The 16,349-nt window shown below is 51.6% G+C and overlaps 2 protein-coding genes across 7 annotated transcripts in view; both read left to right on the top strand.

The window, feature by feature from the left end:
* Nucleotides 1-12,587, top strand: part of Slc25a19 (solute carrier family 25 member 19) — a 22,406-nt gene extending 9,819 nt beyond the window's left edge. For 2 of the 4 annotated variants that reach the window (XM_050140288.1, XM_050140290.1), the window contains exons 2-7: nucleotides 4,341-4,510; nucleotides 4,674-4,829; nucleotides 8,112-8,282; nucleotides 9,623-9,806; nucleotides 10,879-11,009; nucleotides 11,985-12,587. In XM_050140288.1, the coding sequence (XP_049996245.1) occupies nucleotides 4,379-4,510; nucleotides 4,674-4,829; nucleotides 8,112-8,282; nucleotides 9,623-9,806; nucleotides 10,879-11,009; nucleotides 11,985-12,167 (957 nt within the window). In that variant the 5' untranslated portion in view covers nucleotides 4,341-4,378 and the 3' untranslated portion in view covers nucleotides 12,168-12,587. The other 2 variants (XM_050140287.1, XM_050140289.1) reach the window with 2 other exon arrangements.
* A 1,927-nt stretch (nucleotides 12,588-14,514) lies between these two features.
* The window catches only part of Mif4gd (MIF4G domain containing), a 5,585-nt gene continuing 3,750 nt past the window's right edge, over nucleotides 14,515-16,349 (top strand). The window contains exons 1-2 of one of the 3 annotated variants that reach the window (XM_050140277.1): nucleotides 14,515-14,713; nucleotides 15,303-15,623. In XM_050140277.1, the coding sequence (XP_049996234.1) occupies nucleotides 15,542-15,623 (82 nt within the window). In that variant the 5' untranslated portion in view covers nucleotides 14,515-14,713; nucleotides 15,303-15,541. The remainder of the gene's footprint in view (nucleotides 14,714-15,302; nucleotides 15,624-16,349) is intronic. The other 2 variants (XM_050140275.1, XM_050140276.1) reach the window with 2 other exon arrangements.

Here is a 16,349-nt window from a genome sequence, read left to right as displayed (position 1 = left end):
AATACACAAAAAGCCCAAAACGTTAAGTAAGGAGACATTAACTAGTTAGTACAACAAATGACTTAGGTCTCAGTTCGGATACACTTTTTTATTTTTTTAAATATTTATTTATTTATTACGTATACAATATTCTGTCTGCGTGTATGCCTGCAGGCCAGAAGAGGGCACCAGATCTCATTACAGATGGTTGTGAGCCACCATGTGGTTGCTGGGAATTGAACTCAGGACCTTTGGAAGAGCAGCCAGTGCTCTTAACCACTGAGCCATCTCTCCAGCCCTCGGATACAACTTTTGCTTGTTTTGGGGGGACAGGGTTTCACGTAGCCCAGGCTGGCCTCGAACTCTGTAGCAGGGAAGGACGATGAATTCGCCGTCTTCCTTCCGGTAACCAAGTCACCCCGCCTGACTGTGTGACAAACGTCAGGGATACAGCCCCCACTAAAGGTTCTCATCCCAAGAACCCATCCCCGGTCCTCCAGGCTAATAATGCCAGGCTTCCCTCCATCTTTTCCAAACTAGATTATACGCATTCTGAGACTACACTAATTTGAATAAAAGTGGGTCAGGTTCAGAGAGCCCTAACCTTCCACACACACCCGCCGACTTCAGACGCTCAAGCCATTAAAAGAAGCCGCCAAAAGAGTCGTAAAAGCCTGCTTCACCATTCGCTTCCTTCCGACGACAGGAAGACGCACGCGCACGCTCAACAGAACTACATCTCCCAGGAGGCTCTACTCCCTTTCTCAGGGGGCGGGGATTGTGAGCGGAAAACTACATTACCCAGAGATACCTCGGCGGTGACAGTAGATGGTCCCTCCGACGTACATCGATTGGACCATCGGCGGTCATAAACTGCGCGGTGATTGGCCCAGCAGCCCGTCAGTTACTGGCAAGTGCAGTTAAGTTTTGCTGTTGGGCGGAGGGAGAACTGAGCTTGTGGGGCTCGGCGGAACCTGCCTGGTCAGGTGAGTGACCTCTGGCTTTGCTCTCCTACTGGTACTCTCGGGAACTGGTACCCCAGGTCCCTGAGTCGGAACACAGAATGGCAGGTATCCACGCGGGGCGGGGACGGATGCTCACGTGGCACACCTAAGCCCAAAGCATCTTCAGGGACACGGAAGGCGAATCCCCCACCCTGCACCGCAGGCACTTGCAGGTGGGGTTGTCTACTGCTCAGGATTCACGGAGAAGCCCCCTTACTCCCCGGGGGTACGCCTGCACAGTGTCCCCACACCGGGCCATCTGCAGAGCTCCTCGGCTGAACACGTGGGCTCTCGGTTACTCACCGAAGGACACCTGTCCACTCTGCTGTGGGGTCTGGCATAGAAAGATGCGGGGTGAAGAAATTCGCTTGCACCCCTTGCCCTGCCGCTCGGGTCGGCAGCCACCCTGTCTCGGTCCTGCATTATTTATATTACACAGTCTTTTTTAAATCTGTTTAGTATCAAGGTTATGGGTGCAAGAAGGTTTTGAATGAGCAGGAAATTACTTTTCCCCTTTGTTTATTTTTGTTGTTGGTTTGAGATGCGGTGTCAGGTAACCCAGGCTAGACTTCCTTAGGAAGGATGACCTTGAACTCCCGGGTCTCCCGCCTCCAATCTCCCAAGTATTGCCAGCTCCCCCGTGCTCACTTGTGCTTCTTGTGGGGACACTTTACCAACTGTACTACTTTCAGCCCTGTTTTTAAAAATGTTTGTGTTTTTGTGGTTTTCTAGAAAACAAACATTTCAAAAGCTTTTTAGGTGTGTGTACCTTACTCGTTTTTAAATTGTGTCACTTGATCTGATCAGCAATCCAAGCCAGGCAGGTGCATACAAGGCAGGTACTCTACCCCTGAGTTATACACGCACCCTCACCCTCACGGTGCTGGGGAATGGAGCCCAAGGTCTTGTACACACTTGGCTAACACTGTCCTTTTTATCTTCGTTTCTTGGGAAATGAGGTCTTAGGTAGCTCAGGCTGGTTTCTGATCTTCCTGCCTCTGCCTCCCATGTGCTGGGATTGTAGGTGTGGGCCATTACTTCTTCAAGTGTTTGTTTTGTTTTTCTCTGTGTAGTACTGGCTGTCCTGTAGACCAGGTTAGCTTCAAACTCACAGAGATCTGCTTGCTTCTAGCTCCCGAGTGTTGGGATTAAAGGCCTGCCTAATCTGTATTCAGCAGTGTAGACTGCTTATTCTTTTGAAATCTGTACGCACAGCCTCTCCCACCTTCTGCGTAGTTTGAATCGTGCAGCTATGGACTTCCAGATAGACTGGAAGACAGATTTACTGTCTTGCAGCCTCTGCGGATGTCGAGCCAGGACACCTGCCTCTCGGCTTTCTCTTCTTTCCCTCCTAGACTGCAGGAAACTTGAAACTGTTGAGGACTGAGCAGTCCCCCGTCACCCCTGAGAGGGTTCAGTGGCTTAGTCCTATGCCCTTGTTTAACCCAATTCTCCCGATTCTGGGAGAAGTACCAGTGTGGGTGAGAGGGGGAAAGTCAAAGCCAGAATGGGGGAGTGGAGGTTGTCATCAGGTAGCCTCCTGCTTACTATGGGGCAATTCGGATGGCCTTTCTAAAATTGTTTTATATTTAGGTGTTTTGTTTATTTTGTTTTGGGGAGTCTATTAGTTAAAGTTCTTTTTGGTGTGAAGAAATGTCATGACCATAGCAACTTTTTTTGTTGTTACTTTGTTGTGCTTTGGGTTTTTTGTTTGTTTGTTTGTTTGTTTTTGTTTTGGTTTGGTTTTTTGTTTTGGAGACAGGGTTTCTCTTTGGGGCCCCGGCTGTCCTGAACTCACTATGTAGACAAGGCTGGCCTCGAACTCAGAGATTTTCCTCCCTCTGTCTCCCGAGTGCTAGCATTAAAGGCGTTCACCACCACTGTCTGGCCTCACAACTCATAAGAGTTTAATAAAAAAGAAAACATTTAATTGAGGCTGCTTATAGGTTCAGAGGTTCTGTCTGTGGCAGGAAGCATGGCAGCTTGCAAGGCATATACACTGCTGGAGAAGGAGCCAAGAATTCTAGGTCTGGATTAGCATGCAGCAGTAAGAGAGCGAGACACTGGGCCTGGCTTGTGGTTCTGAAACCTCAAACCTCCCAATGACACACTTCCTCCAGGAAGAACCCATCTACTCCAAGGGAGCAACAGTAGAGCCTTTGGGGGCCATTTTTATTCGGACCACAGGAGGGTTTGGTTTTGCATTCTTACCTCGTTTGCTCTTTGCTCTTGCTAGCCTGGAATTTGCCAAGTAGATCAGGCTGACCTTGAATTTGCAGTGACCCTCCAGCAGCCTTCCCGCCCCAACTCTAGTGCTGGATGCTTACCATGGAGGGAATGGCAAAGAGGGCACTGGGTAGTAATTTTGGATAGTGGTGGTTTGTTGAAGACTAGGGTTATATTTTAATTAAAAATGTTTAGACTTTTTTAAGTCATGTGTTTGAATGCTCTGCTCACATGCGTGTGTTTATATGCACCACCTGCATGCCTGGTGCCTGTGGAAGCCAGAGAGGGTGTAGGATGCCCCTGAACTGGAGATACGGATAGTAGTAAGCTGCAAGCTGCATTGCGGGTGCTGGGAACTGAACCCAGGTCCTCTGCAAGAGTAACAAGTGTTCTTGATCCTGCCCTAATTTTGTTTGTAATTATGAGTGTGTGCATTGGGTGGCTATGTGTTCTTGGGCGCAGGAACCCTCAGGGGATTGAAGAGGGCATTGGATCTCTCTCTCTCTTTTTTTTTTTTTTTGGTTTTTCGAGACAGGGTTTCTCTGTGGCTTTGGAGCCTGTCCTGGAACTAGCTCTGTAGACCAGGCTGGTCTCGAACTCACAGAGATCCGTCTGCCTCTGCCTCCCGAGTGCTGAGATTAAAGGGGTATTGGATCTCTTGGAGCTGGACTTACAGACCTATATGAACCATCTGGTTTGGGCACTGGGATCTGAATTTCAGTGGCCATGATTAAGCAGCAAATGGTTTTAACTGCTGAGCCGCCATCCTTGGCTTCAGTCGTCTTCTTCTGTCTCTGGATGTGGAAGGTAGAGAGTTGAGATCAAGGCCATGTGTCCACCAGCTTGTTTGCTTGTTTTTGTTTTTTCTGTTTTCAAGACAGGGTTTCTCTGCCCCGGCTGTCCTGGAACCCAGAGATCTGCCTGCCTCTGCCTCCTGAGTGCTGGGACTAGCGTACAGCCACCGCTCCGAGCTCTGTGGGCTCGCATTCTAATCGGGAGGACAGGAAGCAGTGTAGTCGGAATAAGGCTACAAAGGCCCTTGCCTCAGGCTGGTGGGGAGGCCTGCTGCAAGGTGGTGTCTGTGCAGGGGCGGGAAGTAGCCTGTCTTGACTCTGTGGCTCTTACACTTAGCTTGATACTCATGGACATTGGATGGACCAGAGGCAGGGATGGTCGGCTATGATGCCAAAGCAGATACCAGGAGTAACTCCAAGGTGGAGGTGGCAGTGGCAGGATCGGTGTCTGGATTCATCACTCGTGCCCTGATCAGCCCTTTGGACGTCATCAAGATCCGCTTCCAGGTGCCCTTTCCCCTCTTTTCCATGTGATGGGCTAGGGAACAACGGGTCTAGTCCCGCTCCCAATGGCAGGTCCTAAACAAGGTGAAGAGGCTTTCATTTCCTTCAGTTCCCCCATCGCCTCCCCCTCTCCCACCATCCTGACCTTTTACACTTGAATCCCTAGCTTCAGATTGAACGCCTGTGTCCAAGTGACCCCAACGCCAAATACCACGGAATCTTCCAGGCGGTCAAGCAGATTCTGCAGGAGGAGGGCCTAGCGGCGTTCTGGAAAGGACATGTTCCTGCCCAGATTCTGTCTGTAGCCTATGGAGCAGTCCAAGTAGGTACTGGGGAACTCGGTCACGTCCCTGGGGTCACATTGCTCCATGGAGCAGGAAAAGGGGGAGGAAAGGCAAGTGAGGGCAATTCCCACTCTGCCCAGTTGCCTGCACTGACCGTGTGAGGACATCATCAGTTAGCCACGCCTGTCCTCTTCCCCTCTCTGGGCCCTGTCCCAGGTGATTCTGAGGAGTATTCTTTATATACCCTCCATTTTTCTTTTGAAATTTCAAATTACGTTTTGTTTATTTCTTCAGAGAAGAAAGATACCTTTCCAGGGCTTAGCTGGGGTGGGGCGATGGTGGCGCCTGTCTTTAATCCCAGCACTCTAGACACAGAGGCAGGCGGATCTCTGTGAGTTGAGGCCAGCCTTGTCTACAGAGCTAGTTCCAGGACAGGCTCCAAAGCCACAGAGAAACCCTTTCTCGAAACATCCCCCCCCCCCAAAAAAAAAGATAGCTCAGCCGTTAAGAGCACTGACTGTTCTTCCAGGTGGACCCCTGTCCAGTTCCCGGCACCCACATGGCATCTCACAGCTGCCTGTAACTTCAGTTCCAGGGGACTGGACGTCCTCATGCAGGCAAAACACCGATACACATAGATAAAAAAATAATAATAAAAGTATAACGATTATTTTTAAAAATAAAAAGTAAGAAAAAGAAATAAACGAGGGGGGGGGGGTGAGCTTGCCACACAGTTCCTGCCAAGGTGTCAAGGTCAGGGACAACCTGCTGGCCTTGGTTCTCTCCTTCGCCAAGTGGGTCCTGGGTTTGCTGGGGATTTGTTTCTTGTTTGTTTGTTTTGTTTTTAGAGGCAGCTTCTCTCTAGTAGCCCTACCCTGGAACTCTCTGATAGAATGTGCTCGCCTAGGACTCAACCTATCCTATCTGCTTCTGCCTCCCAAGTTCTGGCATTAATGTCATGTGACCCTAAGCCTAACCAGGGTCCCGGGTTCAAACTCAAGCACCTTTACCCCCTGAGCCATCCATTTTTGGAAATAGCACCTTCACCCGGGGCTTCAGTTGTGTCTCTCTGGCGCAGGAGAGGAGCATAGAGCAGGGGCCAGCGGGGTTGCAGCAGAGCTGCCGAGACCTCGTGACTGTCCGAGAAGGCTTCTCGCTCCCCAGCATTCCCCGCTTTAGCTAAGCACCGGGAACGTCATATGTCGTGGTGTGCGTTCTAAGGTCTGGCAGGAGTGACGCTCTCTCATCCCTGTAGAATTCGTCTGCCCCATGGGGCTGGAGAGATGGCTCAGTGGTTAAGAGCATTGCCTGCTCTTCCAAAGGTCCTGAGTTCAATTCCCGGCAACCACATGGTGGCTCACAAACCTCTGTAAAGAGGTCTGGTGCCCTCTTCCGGCCTGCAGGCATACACATAGATATACATAATAAATAAAATAAATATTTAAAAAAAAAAAGAATTTGCCTGGCCCCTAACAGTCATCTGTGTGGTAGATCCTGTTGTCTCTGATTCTACAGAGAAAGTGGTGGGGAAGCGGCAGAGGGGCAGCCAGTGTAGTGGGAGAGCACGCAGCACCACCTTAACAAGCTTGTGCACGAGAAACTGATCCCCGCAAAGCACAAAGAAATAAATGCATGAATAATAAATTACAAGAGGAAGTGGCAAGGCAGGATCCTCCTCTTGGAGCCAGTGTCAGCGTGGTCCCTGCCTGCCCTTCGGACCCTCTCACCCTGTGTTCAAGCCCAGCACTTACCAGGCTGGCACGTCTGTGTTGCCCTGGGTTCTTACTAACACACAGCTGGACAATATAGCAACACTGTGGAGTCGGGCAGTCTGGCTGGCTGTGGGGATGGGGCGGGCCAAGGGTGTGAGGGATGAGCTGTCAACTCTGCTGTGGCTGGGGTCCCCTGCCACAGATCCCATAATGGCTGGCTTTTCCTAGGTCGCAGGAAAGTAGGTGAATGGGTGGAGCTTCCTGTGTCCCCTGAGCCTGGCATTATGCATACCTGTAACCCTAGCACTTGGGGGTCCAGGCCATCCTGGTCTCTATGCCAGGTTCCAGGCTAGCCAGGCAGCCTGTAATAACACTGGAACAAAACAAAACAGTTCTCTATGTTTTCTCTCCGCTTCTCTCTCTCTGTGTGCGTTTGTATGTGCGGGTGTCCATCTGTGTTTGTGTATGCATGCATATACATGTAGGCCAGAGATGTCTTCCTCAGTCACTCTCCACCGTATTTTATGAGAGGAGGGTCTCTCCGTAAACCTGGAGCTGGAGCTCACTGTTTGGAGCTTCTGTCTCCATCCCCGAAAACCCCTAGCTCGGGGATCACAGGCATGCACTGTTGCACCCTGCTTTTTATGTGGGTGCTGGAGCTCAGACTCAGGTCCTGGCTTGCACAGAAACACTTAACCAACGGCGCTGTTTCCCTAGTACCTTTTTTATTTTTATTTTAAGATTTATTATGTATACAGTGTTCTGCATGGTTGTGAGCCACTATGTGGTTGCTGGGAATTGAACTCAGAACCTCTAGAAAAACAGCCAGTGCTCTTAACCACTGAATCATCCCTCCTGCCCCCCCCCCCTTTTTTTTTTTTTTTTGTTTTGTTTTGTTTTTCGAGACAGGGTTTCTCTGTGGCTTTGGAGCCTGTCCTGGAACTAGCTCTGTAGACCAGGCTGGTCTCGAACTCACAGAGATCCGCCTGTCTCTGCCTCCCGAGTGCTGGGATTAAAGGCGTGCGCCACCACTGCCCGGCCCCCCCCCCTTTTTTTTTTTAAGATTTATTTATTTATTATGTATACAACATTCCTTCCATGTACACCTGCACACCAGAAGGGGGCACCAGATCTCATTACAGATGTCTGTGAGCTACCATGTGGTTGCTGGGAATTGAACTCAGGACCTCTGGAAGAGCAGTCAGTGCTCTTAACCACTGAGCCATCTTGCCAGCCCCCCAGCCCTTTTTTTTAAGATAATGTCAGAGATAGAATCCAGGGCCTTGTGCTAGGCAAGTGATCCCCAAGTGACCTGCTTAGCCTGCTCCTTATCTTTCTTCTTTTTGGAGATTTTTAAGTTATGTGTGCACATCCGTGCTGGTGCTTCCAGAGGCATCAGACCCCCGGAGCTGAAGTTACAGGTAGTGAGAGTTGCCAGAAGTAGGAACTGGGATCAGAATTCTGCAAGAGTTATACACATCTGCTCTGAAGTACTGAGCCATCTTCCCAGCCCCCTTTCCTAACTCTTTGGATACCGAGTGCCGTGTGTCTTGTCCTAGGGACCGTCTCCTCAGCTTGTCCTCAGTGACTTTCCACTTGCTTTTGTAGTTCCTATCATTTGAGGAGCTGACCGAACTGCTCTACAGAATCAACCTGTATGAAACGCACGAATTCTCTACACACTTCATATGTGGCGGCCTGTCTGCCGGCATAGCCACCCTCGCCGTGCACCCTGTGGATGTCCTGCGCACCCGCCTTGCAGCTCAGGGAGAGCCCAAGGTGAGCAGTGGGGGCCAGACAGGTGGAGCCTGGAGGAGGTGGCAGCACAGGAGTTGGGGCTCCGGTCCCTTCAGGAAGCAAAGCTGGGGCACCTCTCCTTACCAGCACAACAGCCAGTTTGTAAGGCTTGTCAGTAATCTATACTCTGCAAGGCGTTTTACGTCCATGTCTCCCAGTAGCTCAGAAACTTCCTGGGGAGACTGAGCCCACAGGGGCAAAACAGAACAAATAGGTATCCAGCAGTAGGCTGAATGGATCTGGGGACTTGGGACTCAGAAACTATGTATGTGCAGCGCCCACAGCCTGGAAGAGGGCTTGGGATCCTCTGGAGCTGCTGCCATGTGGATGCTGGGAACCGAACCTGGGTCCTTTGCAAGAGCAGAAAGTATTTGCTGGCATGGGTCCCTAGTCCCAGGACACATCCTTTATATACTCATGAAGGAATACCAGCCATGGAAATTTCTAGGAAGGAAGTTGTCAGGAAGCTACAGCCTTTTATTAGTTTGTTTGTTTTGGAGACAGGGTCTCCCTTTGTTGCTCAGGCTGGCCTCAAGCCCTTTTCTTTTCTTTTCTTTTCTTTTCTTTTCTTTTCTTTTCTTTTCTTTTCTTTTCTTTTCTCTCTCTCTCTCTCTCTCTCTCTCTCTCTCTTTCTCTCTCTCTCTCTTTCTTTCTTTCTTTCTTTCTTTGAGACAAAGTCTTGTTATATAGCTTGATATGTAGAGCAGGCTGGCCTTGAAAAGAGAGAGAGAGAGAGAGAGATGCCTGCTTCTGCACCAGCTATGCCCAGCTGGCCTCAAACATTTTTTTTTAAGATTTGTTTTTATGTATACAGTTATTTGGCCCACCTTTATTCCTGTACACTGTGTACATGCAGGACTAACGGAGGTCAAAAGAGGGTGTTAGATACCCTGGACCTGGAGTTACAGACAGTTGTTAGCTACTGTGTGAGTGCTGGGAACCAAACCTGGGTCCTCTGGAAGAGCGGCCAGAGCTCTTCATCACTGAGCCATCTCTCCAGCCCCTGTCCACAAACTCTTGACCGTCCTGCCTCCATCCACTAAGTGCTTAGACTCTTGATGTGCACCACCGCACCCCGGCTGCCCTTTGGCAGTTTTGTTTTCTTTTCAGATGGGGTCCTATTCAGCCGAGGCTGGCCTTGAACTCCTGATCCTCCTGCCTCCACCTGTTAAGTGCTAGGATTACAGCACAGGTGTGCCTCCACACCCATTCCCCCATACTTTATCCTAGTTTTCCTAGACTTTAACACTCCTGGCCGCTGGGTTTTAGATAAGAAACCACCTCACCCAGCTCACCCAGTGTGCATGTTCCTTCCCGTGCAGATCTACAACACCCTCCGAGAGGCCGTGTCGACCATGTACAGGACTGAGGGCCCCTGGGTCTTCTACAAAGGCTTGGCTCCCACCGTGATTGCCATCTTCCCCTATGCGGGCCTGCAGTTCTCCTGCTACCGATCCTTGAAGCATGCCTACGACTGGGTCATTCCGCCAGATGGAAAGCAAACAGGTGAGGACCCCCCACCCTGGCCTAGTCTGGGCCACAGCTTCTGTGAGCCTTGAAGACAATGATTTTCCTGTCCGGAGCACCTGGCTCTGTGGTCTAGCTCGCAGAACAAGCAAGCAAGTCTTGCCACTTTGGAGGGTACTTCCTTCCGGCTCTTACACACTCACCCGTGCACTTCTGGGAGCAATTGCACTTTTATGTATTTACTTATTTATTTAGCTTTTGTGGTTTCCATTGTTTGTGGGGAAAGGGGACTCATGGGCTCTGTCTCCAGGTGACTGCTCAGAGGGCCCTGCCATCCAGCTGGCTCACGTCCCTGGTCCCTGCTGTCAGTCTTGCTTCAGTGGCTCTGCCTGCCGCTAGCAATGGTCAGGTTGCCTCTCGAGAAGGAGAATTTTTGTGGGGCTCGGGTTCGTGGTGGAGTACTAAGTCTGATGACTTTTTTCTTTTTGGTTTTGTTTTTTTTGAGACAGGGTTTCTCTGTGTAATAAATAGCTCTGGTCATCCTAGAACTTGCTCTGTAGACCTGACTGGCCTCGAACTCAGAGATTTGCCTAGTTCTGCCTTCTGAGTGATTAAAGACATGCACCACCACTGCCCAGCTCTGATATTTTTAAAGATTTTTAATTACTTTATGTATGTCTGTGTATTATGTGTGTGCCTGGTGCCCTTGGAGACAGGGAGAGGTTATTGGAGTTACCAGCAGCTGTGAGCCATCATGAGGTGCTGGGGATAGAATCCAGGTCCTCTAGAAAAGCAGCCAGTGGTCTTAACTGCCGCGCAACCTCTCCAGCTCTGGTTTATTTTATGTGTCTGCATGTGTTATGGCATCTGTGTGTGTTGTGTGTGTGTATAAGGGTACACAAGGGGGCCAAAAGATTCCCTGGAGTTGTAGTTCCAAGCAATTGTGAGTTGCTGATGTGGGTGCTGAGAACAGAACTTGGTTTTCTGGAAGAGCAGCAAGTGCTTTACAACACTGAACACTCTCCCATCCCCTGTCCCCGTCCCTGTCATGTCTTCTACCTTCAATTGCATCCCTCTCAGCCTTCTCTTCAAAATGGTGTCTTTGGTTCAGGGAACCTTAAAAACCTGCTTTGTGGCTGTGGGTCTGGAGTCATCAGCAAGACCCTTACGTACCCCCTGGACCTCTTCAAGAAACGGCTGCAGGTGGGAGGCTTCGAGCATGCGCGATCTGCCTTCGGCCAGGTAAGTCATCCTGTGTGCAGAGTGCTCAAGTCCTTGCCCTATTGGACAGTGAGGGAACCAGCCCTGCCCCCTCTGGTGTGGGTTTTCACAAGATGCTCAGTGAATTCCTGATAAGGAGACTTGATATTGATAAACACAGTCTCTTTCCAGAGGTCATGAGTCTGGTAGCTATAGGTCTTAGAGATGGCATCAAAGGTGGCTTTGGCAAAGATGCCCTGGGTGGCAGTGCAGCCCCTGGCTGATGTGCAGCAGACATCAATACTGGCCATCAGCAGTAGCTTCTTGGGCACAGGAGCAGAGACTATGCCAGTGCCTCTGGGGGCAGGGATGAGATGCACCAACACAGAGCCACAGCAGCCTGTCACCTTGCATAGAACAGTGTAAGGCTTGTCAGTCTTGTTCCCCCAGTAGCCTCTCCGCACAGGGACAGTGGAAAGCTTTGCCAAGACGATGGCCCCTTGGAAGGCAGTGGCTACCTCTATGGAGCACTTAACACCAAGACCAATATGACCTTTGTAGTCCCTACTAGCGACAGAAGCCTTGGACCTGGTCCACTGGCCAGCCTGATTCTGCTTCTGCACTGGCATGACCCTTAGACCCTCGTCCTTTAGGAATACTCCCAGGAAAAAGTCAATAATCTTGGGTTCTTTAATGGGCAAGAGAGCAGGGCACTGGTTGGGGAAGACCTAGTGATGGCCAGATTCAGACCTGCTGCCCAAGGGGAACCACGTGTAATGGGGTGAAGGCTCCAGGATGGCCCACAACTATCACTGTATCTGCCAGAACCACGGGCAGGTACCCCTCACCAGGAAGGAGCCTGCTCCAGCTCAGTTAAGCCTGACCTAGCCCACATCCCCAAAAATGAAGAATTTCACTCTTGCTAATCTAGGGAGCAGTTACTGGAAGCTGTGCTGTGCTGGATGAACCCCATTTTAATCACTGCTTCCTCCTCAACCTACACCTTCCTCTCCCCAGGTGCGGAGCTACAGGGGCCTCCTGCACCTCACCAAGCAGGTGCTACAAGATGAAGGCACCCAGGGCCTCTTCAAGGGCCTGTCCCCCAGCCTGCTGAAGGCTGCCCTGTCCACGGGCTTCATGTTCTTCTGGTACGAGCTCTTCTGTAACCTCTTCCACTGCATAAGGAGAGAAGACAGATAGCCATGAGAGCCGAGCGGGAGGCACCTCCCCCAACAAGACTTGTTCCGAGCTCATTCTCTGCGATGGCTGCTGCCTGCTAGGCCTCCCAGGCTGGCTGCCCAGCGCAGGAAAAGTCACCCACAGCGGATGGCAGAAGGGCGGGACCTTTTCTGGAAAGAGCAGAGAAGGGAGCCCCATGGGCTGTAGAAGCAAGGCCCCAAGAAGGAGCCTGGCATTGGTCCTCTGTCCAGCCCTAAGGGAATCAGGCATCCTCTGCTTTGTAGTCCTGTTTTGGGGGAAAGTCTCCCAGTCCTGGTAAGAGCGAAGCTTGAGTACAGAGGGATAGGACTGGGCTCTTTGTAGACGTCTAAGCCCCACAGCTTGGTCTGTTTCTCCTACCAACTTATTTAATAGACATTAAAGCAAAAGGCACATTCTGTATGTCACTCGAGGATGATGGGAGGGGCCCTCTGCTGTCCCTGCAGTTGCGGCCCTGAGGCAGCCATGCTCTTCAACGTAAGGGGTGAACCCTACCACGTGGGGAGCTTCTGAACCCCCCAGTTCCAGGCCTTTGTGGCTGTGAGGCTCCAGGACTGGACAGGAAGGACGCCGGACAAAACTAGCTTGTAGGCAGAAAGCAGGAAGTAAAAAAGGGGGCGTGCTGGCCCTGACCCTCAGTCTTGTCAGTGGCTCCTCTGCACTGGGTCAGCTCAGCATGAGTGTCGCACATGTGAGTCCCCAAAGGGCCCAGCCACATAGCAGTCCAGAGAGATGTATCTATAAGAAGAGGAAAAACTTTTATTAGGGGCTCAAGAGAAGAAATACACGGTGACCATCTTTTCCGAGCTCCTGCCTGTCAGTGAGTCTGGCAGAGGGAAGGGAGGAGAGATCCCTTGACTGGGATTCCACCCCCTGAATAACTGACTGTAACAGCCCTGTTCATGGAAGCTGGGACTTCTGCCCAGCACCAGCCTCGGTCCCCTCCTCTACAGTCCCGTTGTACCCTGCCCTTCTCTGACCTTGGCTGTGGATTCTCAAGGTCCAGGCTGCTCTTGGGAGGGTTTCTGAGGTGGGTGGGCTCTTGGCTTCCTGGGCTTGGCTTCCTGGGCTTGGGGCAGAAGTGTAGTGTGGTCCTCTTCCTAGAGAAGTGTGAACTGATGTCTACTCCAGAGGATGACAGACCAATGTGAAGATGCTACCTGTCGACAGGTTTCCATTGCTGCCCTGAAGCATCAGGACCAGGAAGCTGGTTGGGGCAGAGAGGGTACATTTGGTTTACGCTTCCACATCACTGTTCATCATTAAAGGAAGGCTGGACAGGAACTCAAGCAGGGCAGGAGCTGATGCTGAGGCCATGGATGAGGGCTGCGCACTGGCTTGCTCAGCCTGCTTTCTTATAGAACCCAGGACCACCAGCCCAGGGGTAGCACCACCCACAATGGGCTGGGCCCTCTCCCATCAGTCACTAAGAAAATGCTCTCCAGGCCTGCCCACAAGCCCCACCCTATGGAGGCATTTTCTTAATTGAGGTTCCTGCTTCCCACATGGCTTTAGTTTGGTATAAAACTATTTAGCGCACAGGGCTGGAGAGATGGTTCAGCCGTTAAGGGCACCCCCAGGTTCAATTCCTAGTATGCACATGGAGGCTCACAACTGTGTGATCCAGCAGCTCAAAGTGATTTGACACCCTCATATACATAAATGCCGGCAAAACACCAATGCACATTAGATAAATAATTACAAAAAACACACAAAACTACCACACTACCAAAGTCCAATTTTCTGAACCAGTGAGGTTGATAACTCTGGAAAGCCCGAGGCATGGAGCACACCCAACAGCCTGCAGGCAGCCCAAGAGATTGAAGACTCCACCAGGCAGCTCAGTTGGTCAACTTTCTTCAAGTCAACTTGATCAGTCCTGCCAGGCAGCCCAATTCTCATCGCACCCGAGCCTTTTTCAGGCTGCCCCTCGGCAATCCGCATTGCTTCTGTAGGTTGTTCGCTTCCCTAGAACCTCCAGTATTTTTTTTTTCTTTCTACTTTTTGAGGCAGTTTGTTTCTTCTCTTAGTTGTCCCATCTTAACCTGGAGGTTTTAGAGTCAGCTTCTGGATGTTTTAGTTTGCTTTTTTTATGAAGTAAATTCCATGCTTCTCCGGAGCGAGATTTGGCTCCTGATCTCCTGTGTAGTGTGGAGGCCACAGTGGTGCCTTATTCTCGAATTGTCCCTTGGAGTTGAAAGTTGTTTTGCCCGGGTGGCAAGAGAGGGAATTGCCAGGGTGTGCCCCAGCCCATACACACTTTAACTAGCCGAACCCCAGATGACGGTGCTGAGCCCTCTGCGATTGACCCGCCCCTTCTCCCGGGCAGGCCACGCCTCCCCGAGGCTCCTCCCACGCCGCACGGCCGGGGAGTCTCCGACCCAGTTCACCTGAGCCCCGCAAGGGACATGGTGACCCTGGCGTGGGGTGCGAGCCGGCAAGACCGAGGGCTTCATGCGGAAGGGGGAGCAAGTCCGGCCGAGCGCTCGAGGGTCTCTACAGTCAGAAACAAGGCGGAGGCGCGCCCGGTGAGGAGGGGACAGGGTCCGGTGAGCGTTCGGCGCGGCGGTGGCCGTGTCGGTGTCGCAGAAGCGGGGTGCGAATCTGTCTCGGCGCCAAGCGAGGGAGCGGCCCGGGGCGGCGGCGGGGTGCGGAGGCGAGGACGGGCCGTGGCCGGCAGGGGGCGCGGGCGAGCAGCTCAGGCTCAATGCGAGGTTGAGCTCAGCTTCCGCGCGGTACCACGCCGGGCGCGCGCTGCGCAGCCCCGGAGACGCGGACGCCCTCCCACGCCGGCTAGTGCGAGCCCAACGGCCGCAGGGGTGGGTTTGGTAGGCTGAAAAGGACTGGCAGACACTGGGGAGAAGGGCTCGAAGCCCTGCTGGTGTCAGGATTCGCGGCTTGGGCAACGCCGGCCAAGGAACTGCGCCAGAATTCTCCGTGCTGGATAATTTGGGCGAGTCTGATATTTACCTCTCCACAACCCAGTTCAGAATATGCTCCCCTAAACTTATCCCGGTACTAATAACCCAGACCCTGCCGCGACCGTAGGTGAATTCCCGCTTCGTTTCTCGTATGTAATCGCAGAAGAACCCAGGGTTTCCTTAATTTGAACTGCAGGTGCCTACTTGATGCTCAAAGTCCCCACCAGAAGCCAAGTTTGGTGGGCTCGCAGCCAACCACCGAAGGCGACAGAAAGTCCTGTTACACCTGTCCCAAGCCCTGGCCTGCTCTGACCCAGTGCCGACAGGACTAGAATCCGGAGCGCTGCGATTCTCACTTGAAGCCTCTTCGGCCTTTGCTTCTCAGGTGCTGTCATTAATTTCAGGCCAGTGAAAAGTGACTGGGGCTACACAGTCATGGGAGAGCCCAGTAGAGATGAGTATAAAATCCAGTCTTTTGACGCAGAAACCCAGCAGCTGCTGAAGACCGCCCTCAAAGGTGAGCCTAACTAGCCCTTCTGTTTGGGCAAGAGCTTCGGAGGGGCTGAGTCCCAGAGCCTGGCAATGCCCAGCCTTCCCGTGGCTCCCCGAGAGGAAGTCACAACCTAACTCTTGAACTGGAAGACGAGCTACACCTAGATCATTATTTTTGAGAATGAATCACGGAGTCCTACGATCATAAAGCGTTTAAGTGCCCATGAAAGAGAACACAGGCTTCGGTTTAAAGCCTCCGCGTTCAATGCAGTCAGCTCTCAGCTCCCTTAAATGTTCAGAGCTGTCTGATTGGGGACTGAGTTGGGGAGTCAGCTTGCTGGAAGAGGCCCGTGCCCTTCCATGGTAACCTCAGAACAGAAGTGTGACTTAAATTCCATTGGGGAAGTCTCGGCACAGAGCTCATGTCTGGGGCCTCTGCATTTTGAGAATACTTGGTGCCAGGCGGTGGTGCACAACTGTAATCCAAGCAGATTACAGAGGCAGGAGGATTAAGCACAAATTTAAGGCCAACCTGCTCTACATAGAGTGCCTGGGGGAGGGGAAAGAGCCCAATAGTTTAGAGCACTGATTGCAAACCAGGCTTGGTGCACACCTTTAATTTCAGCACCGGGGAGGCAGAGGCAGGAGATCTCTATGAGTACCAGTCTGGTGTGATTAGCTATATAGTGAATTCCAAGATAGCCAGGACTACATAGTGTGACCTAGTCACACACGGAAAAAAAAAAAAAAT

The sequence above is a fragment of the Alexandromys fortis genome, unplaced genomic scaffold, assembly GCF_014885135.2.
Source record: "Alexandromys fortis isolate MF-2015 unplaced genomic scaffold, M_Fortis_MF-2015_v1.1 scaffold_39, whole genome shotgun sequence".
Classification (NCBI taxonomy): Eukaryota; Metazoa; Chordata; class Mammalia; order Rodentia; family Cricetidae; genus Alexandromys; species Alexandromys fortis.
This window is presented reverse-complemented; position numbering and strand designations above follow the sequence as displayed.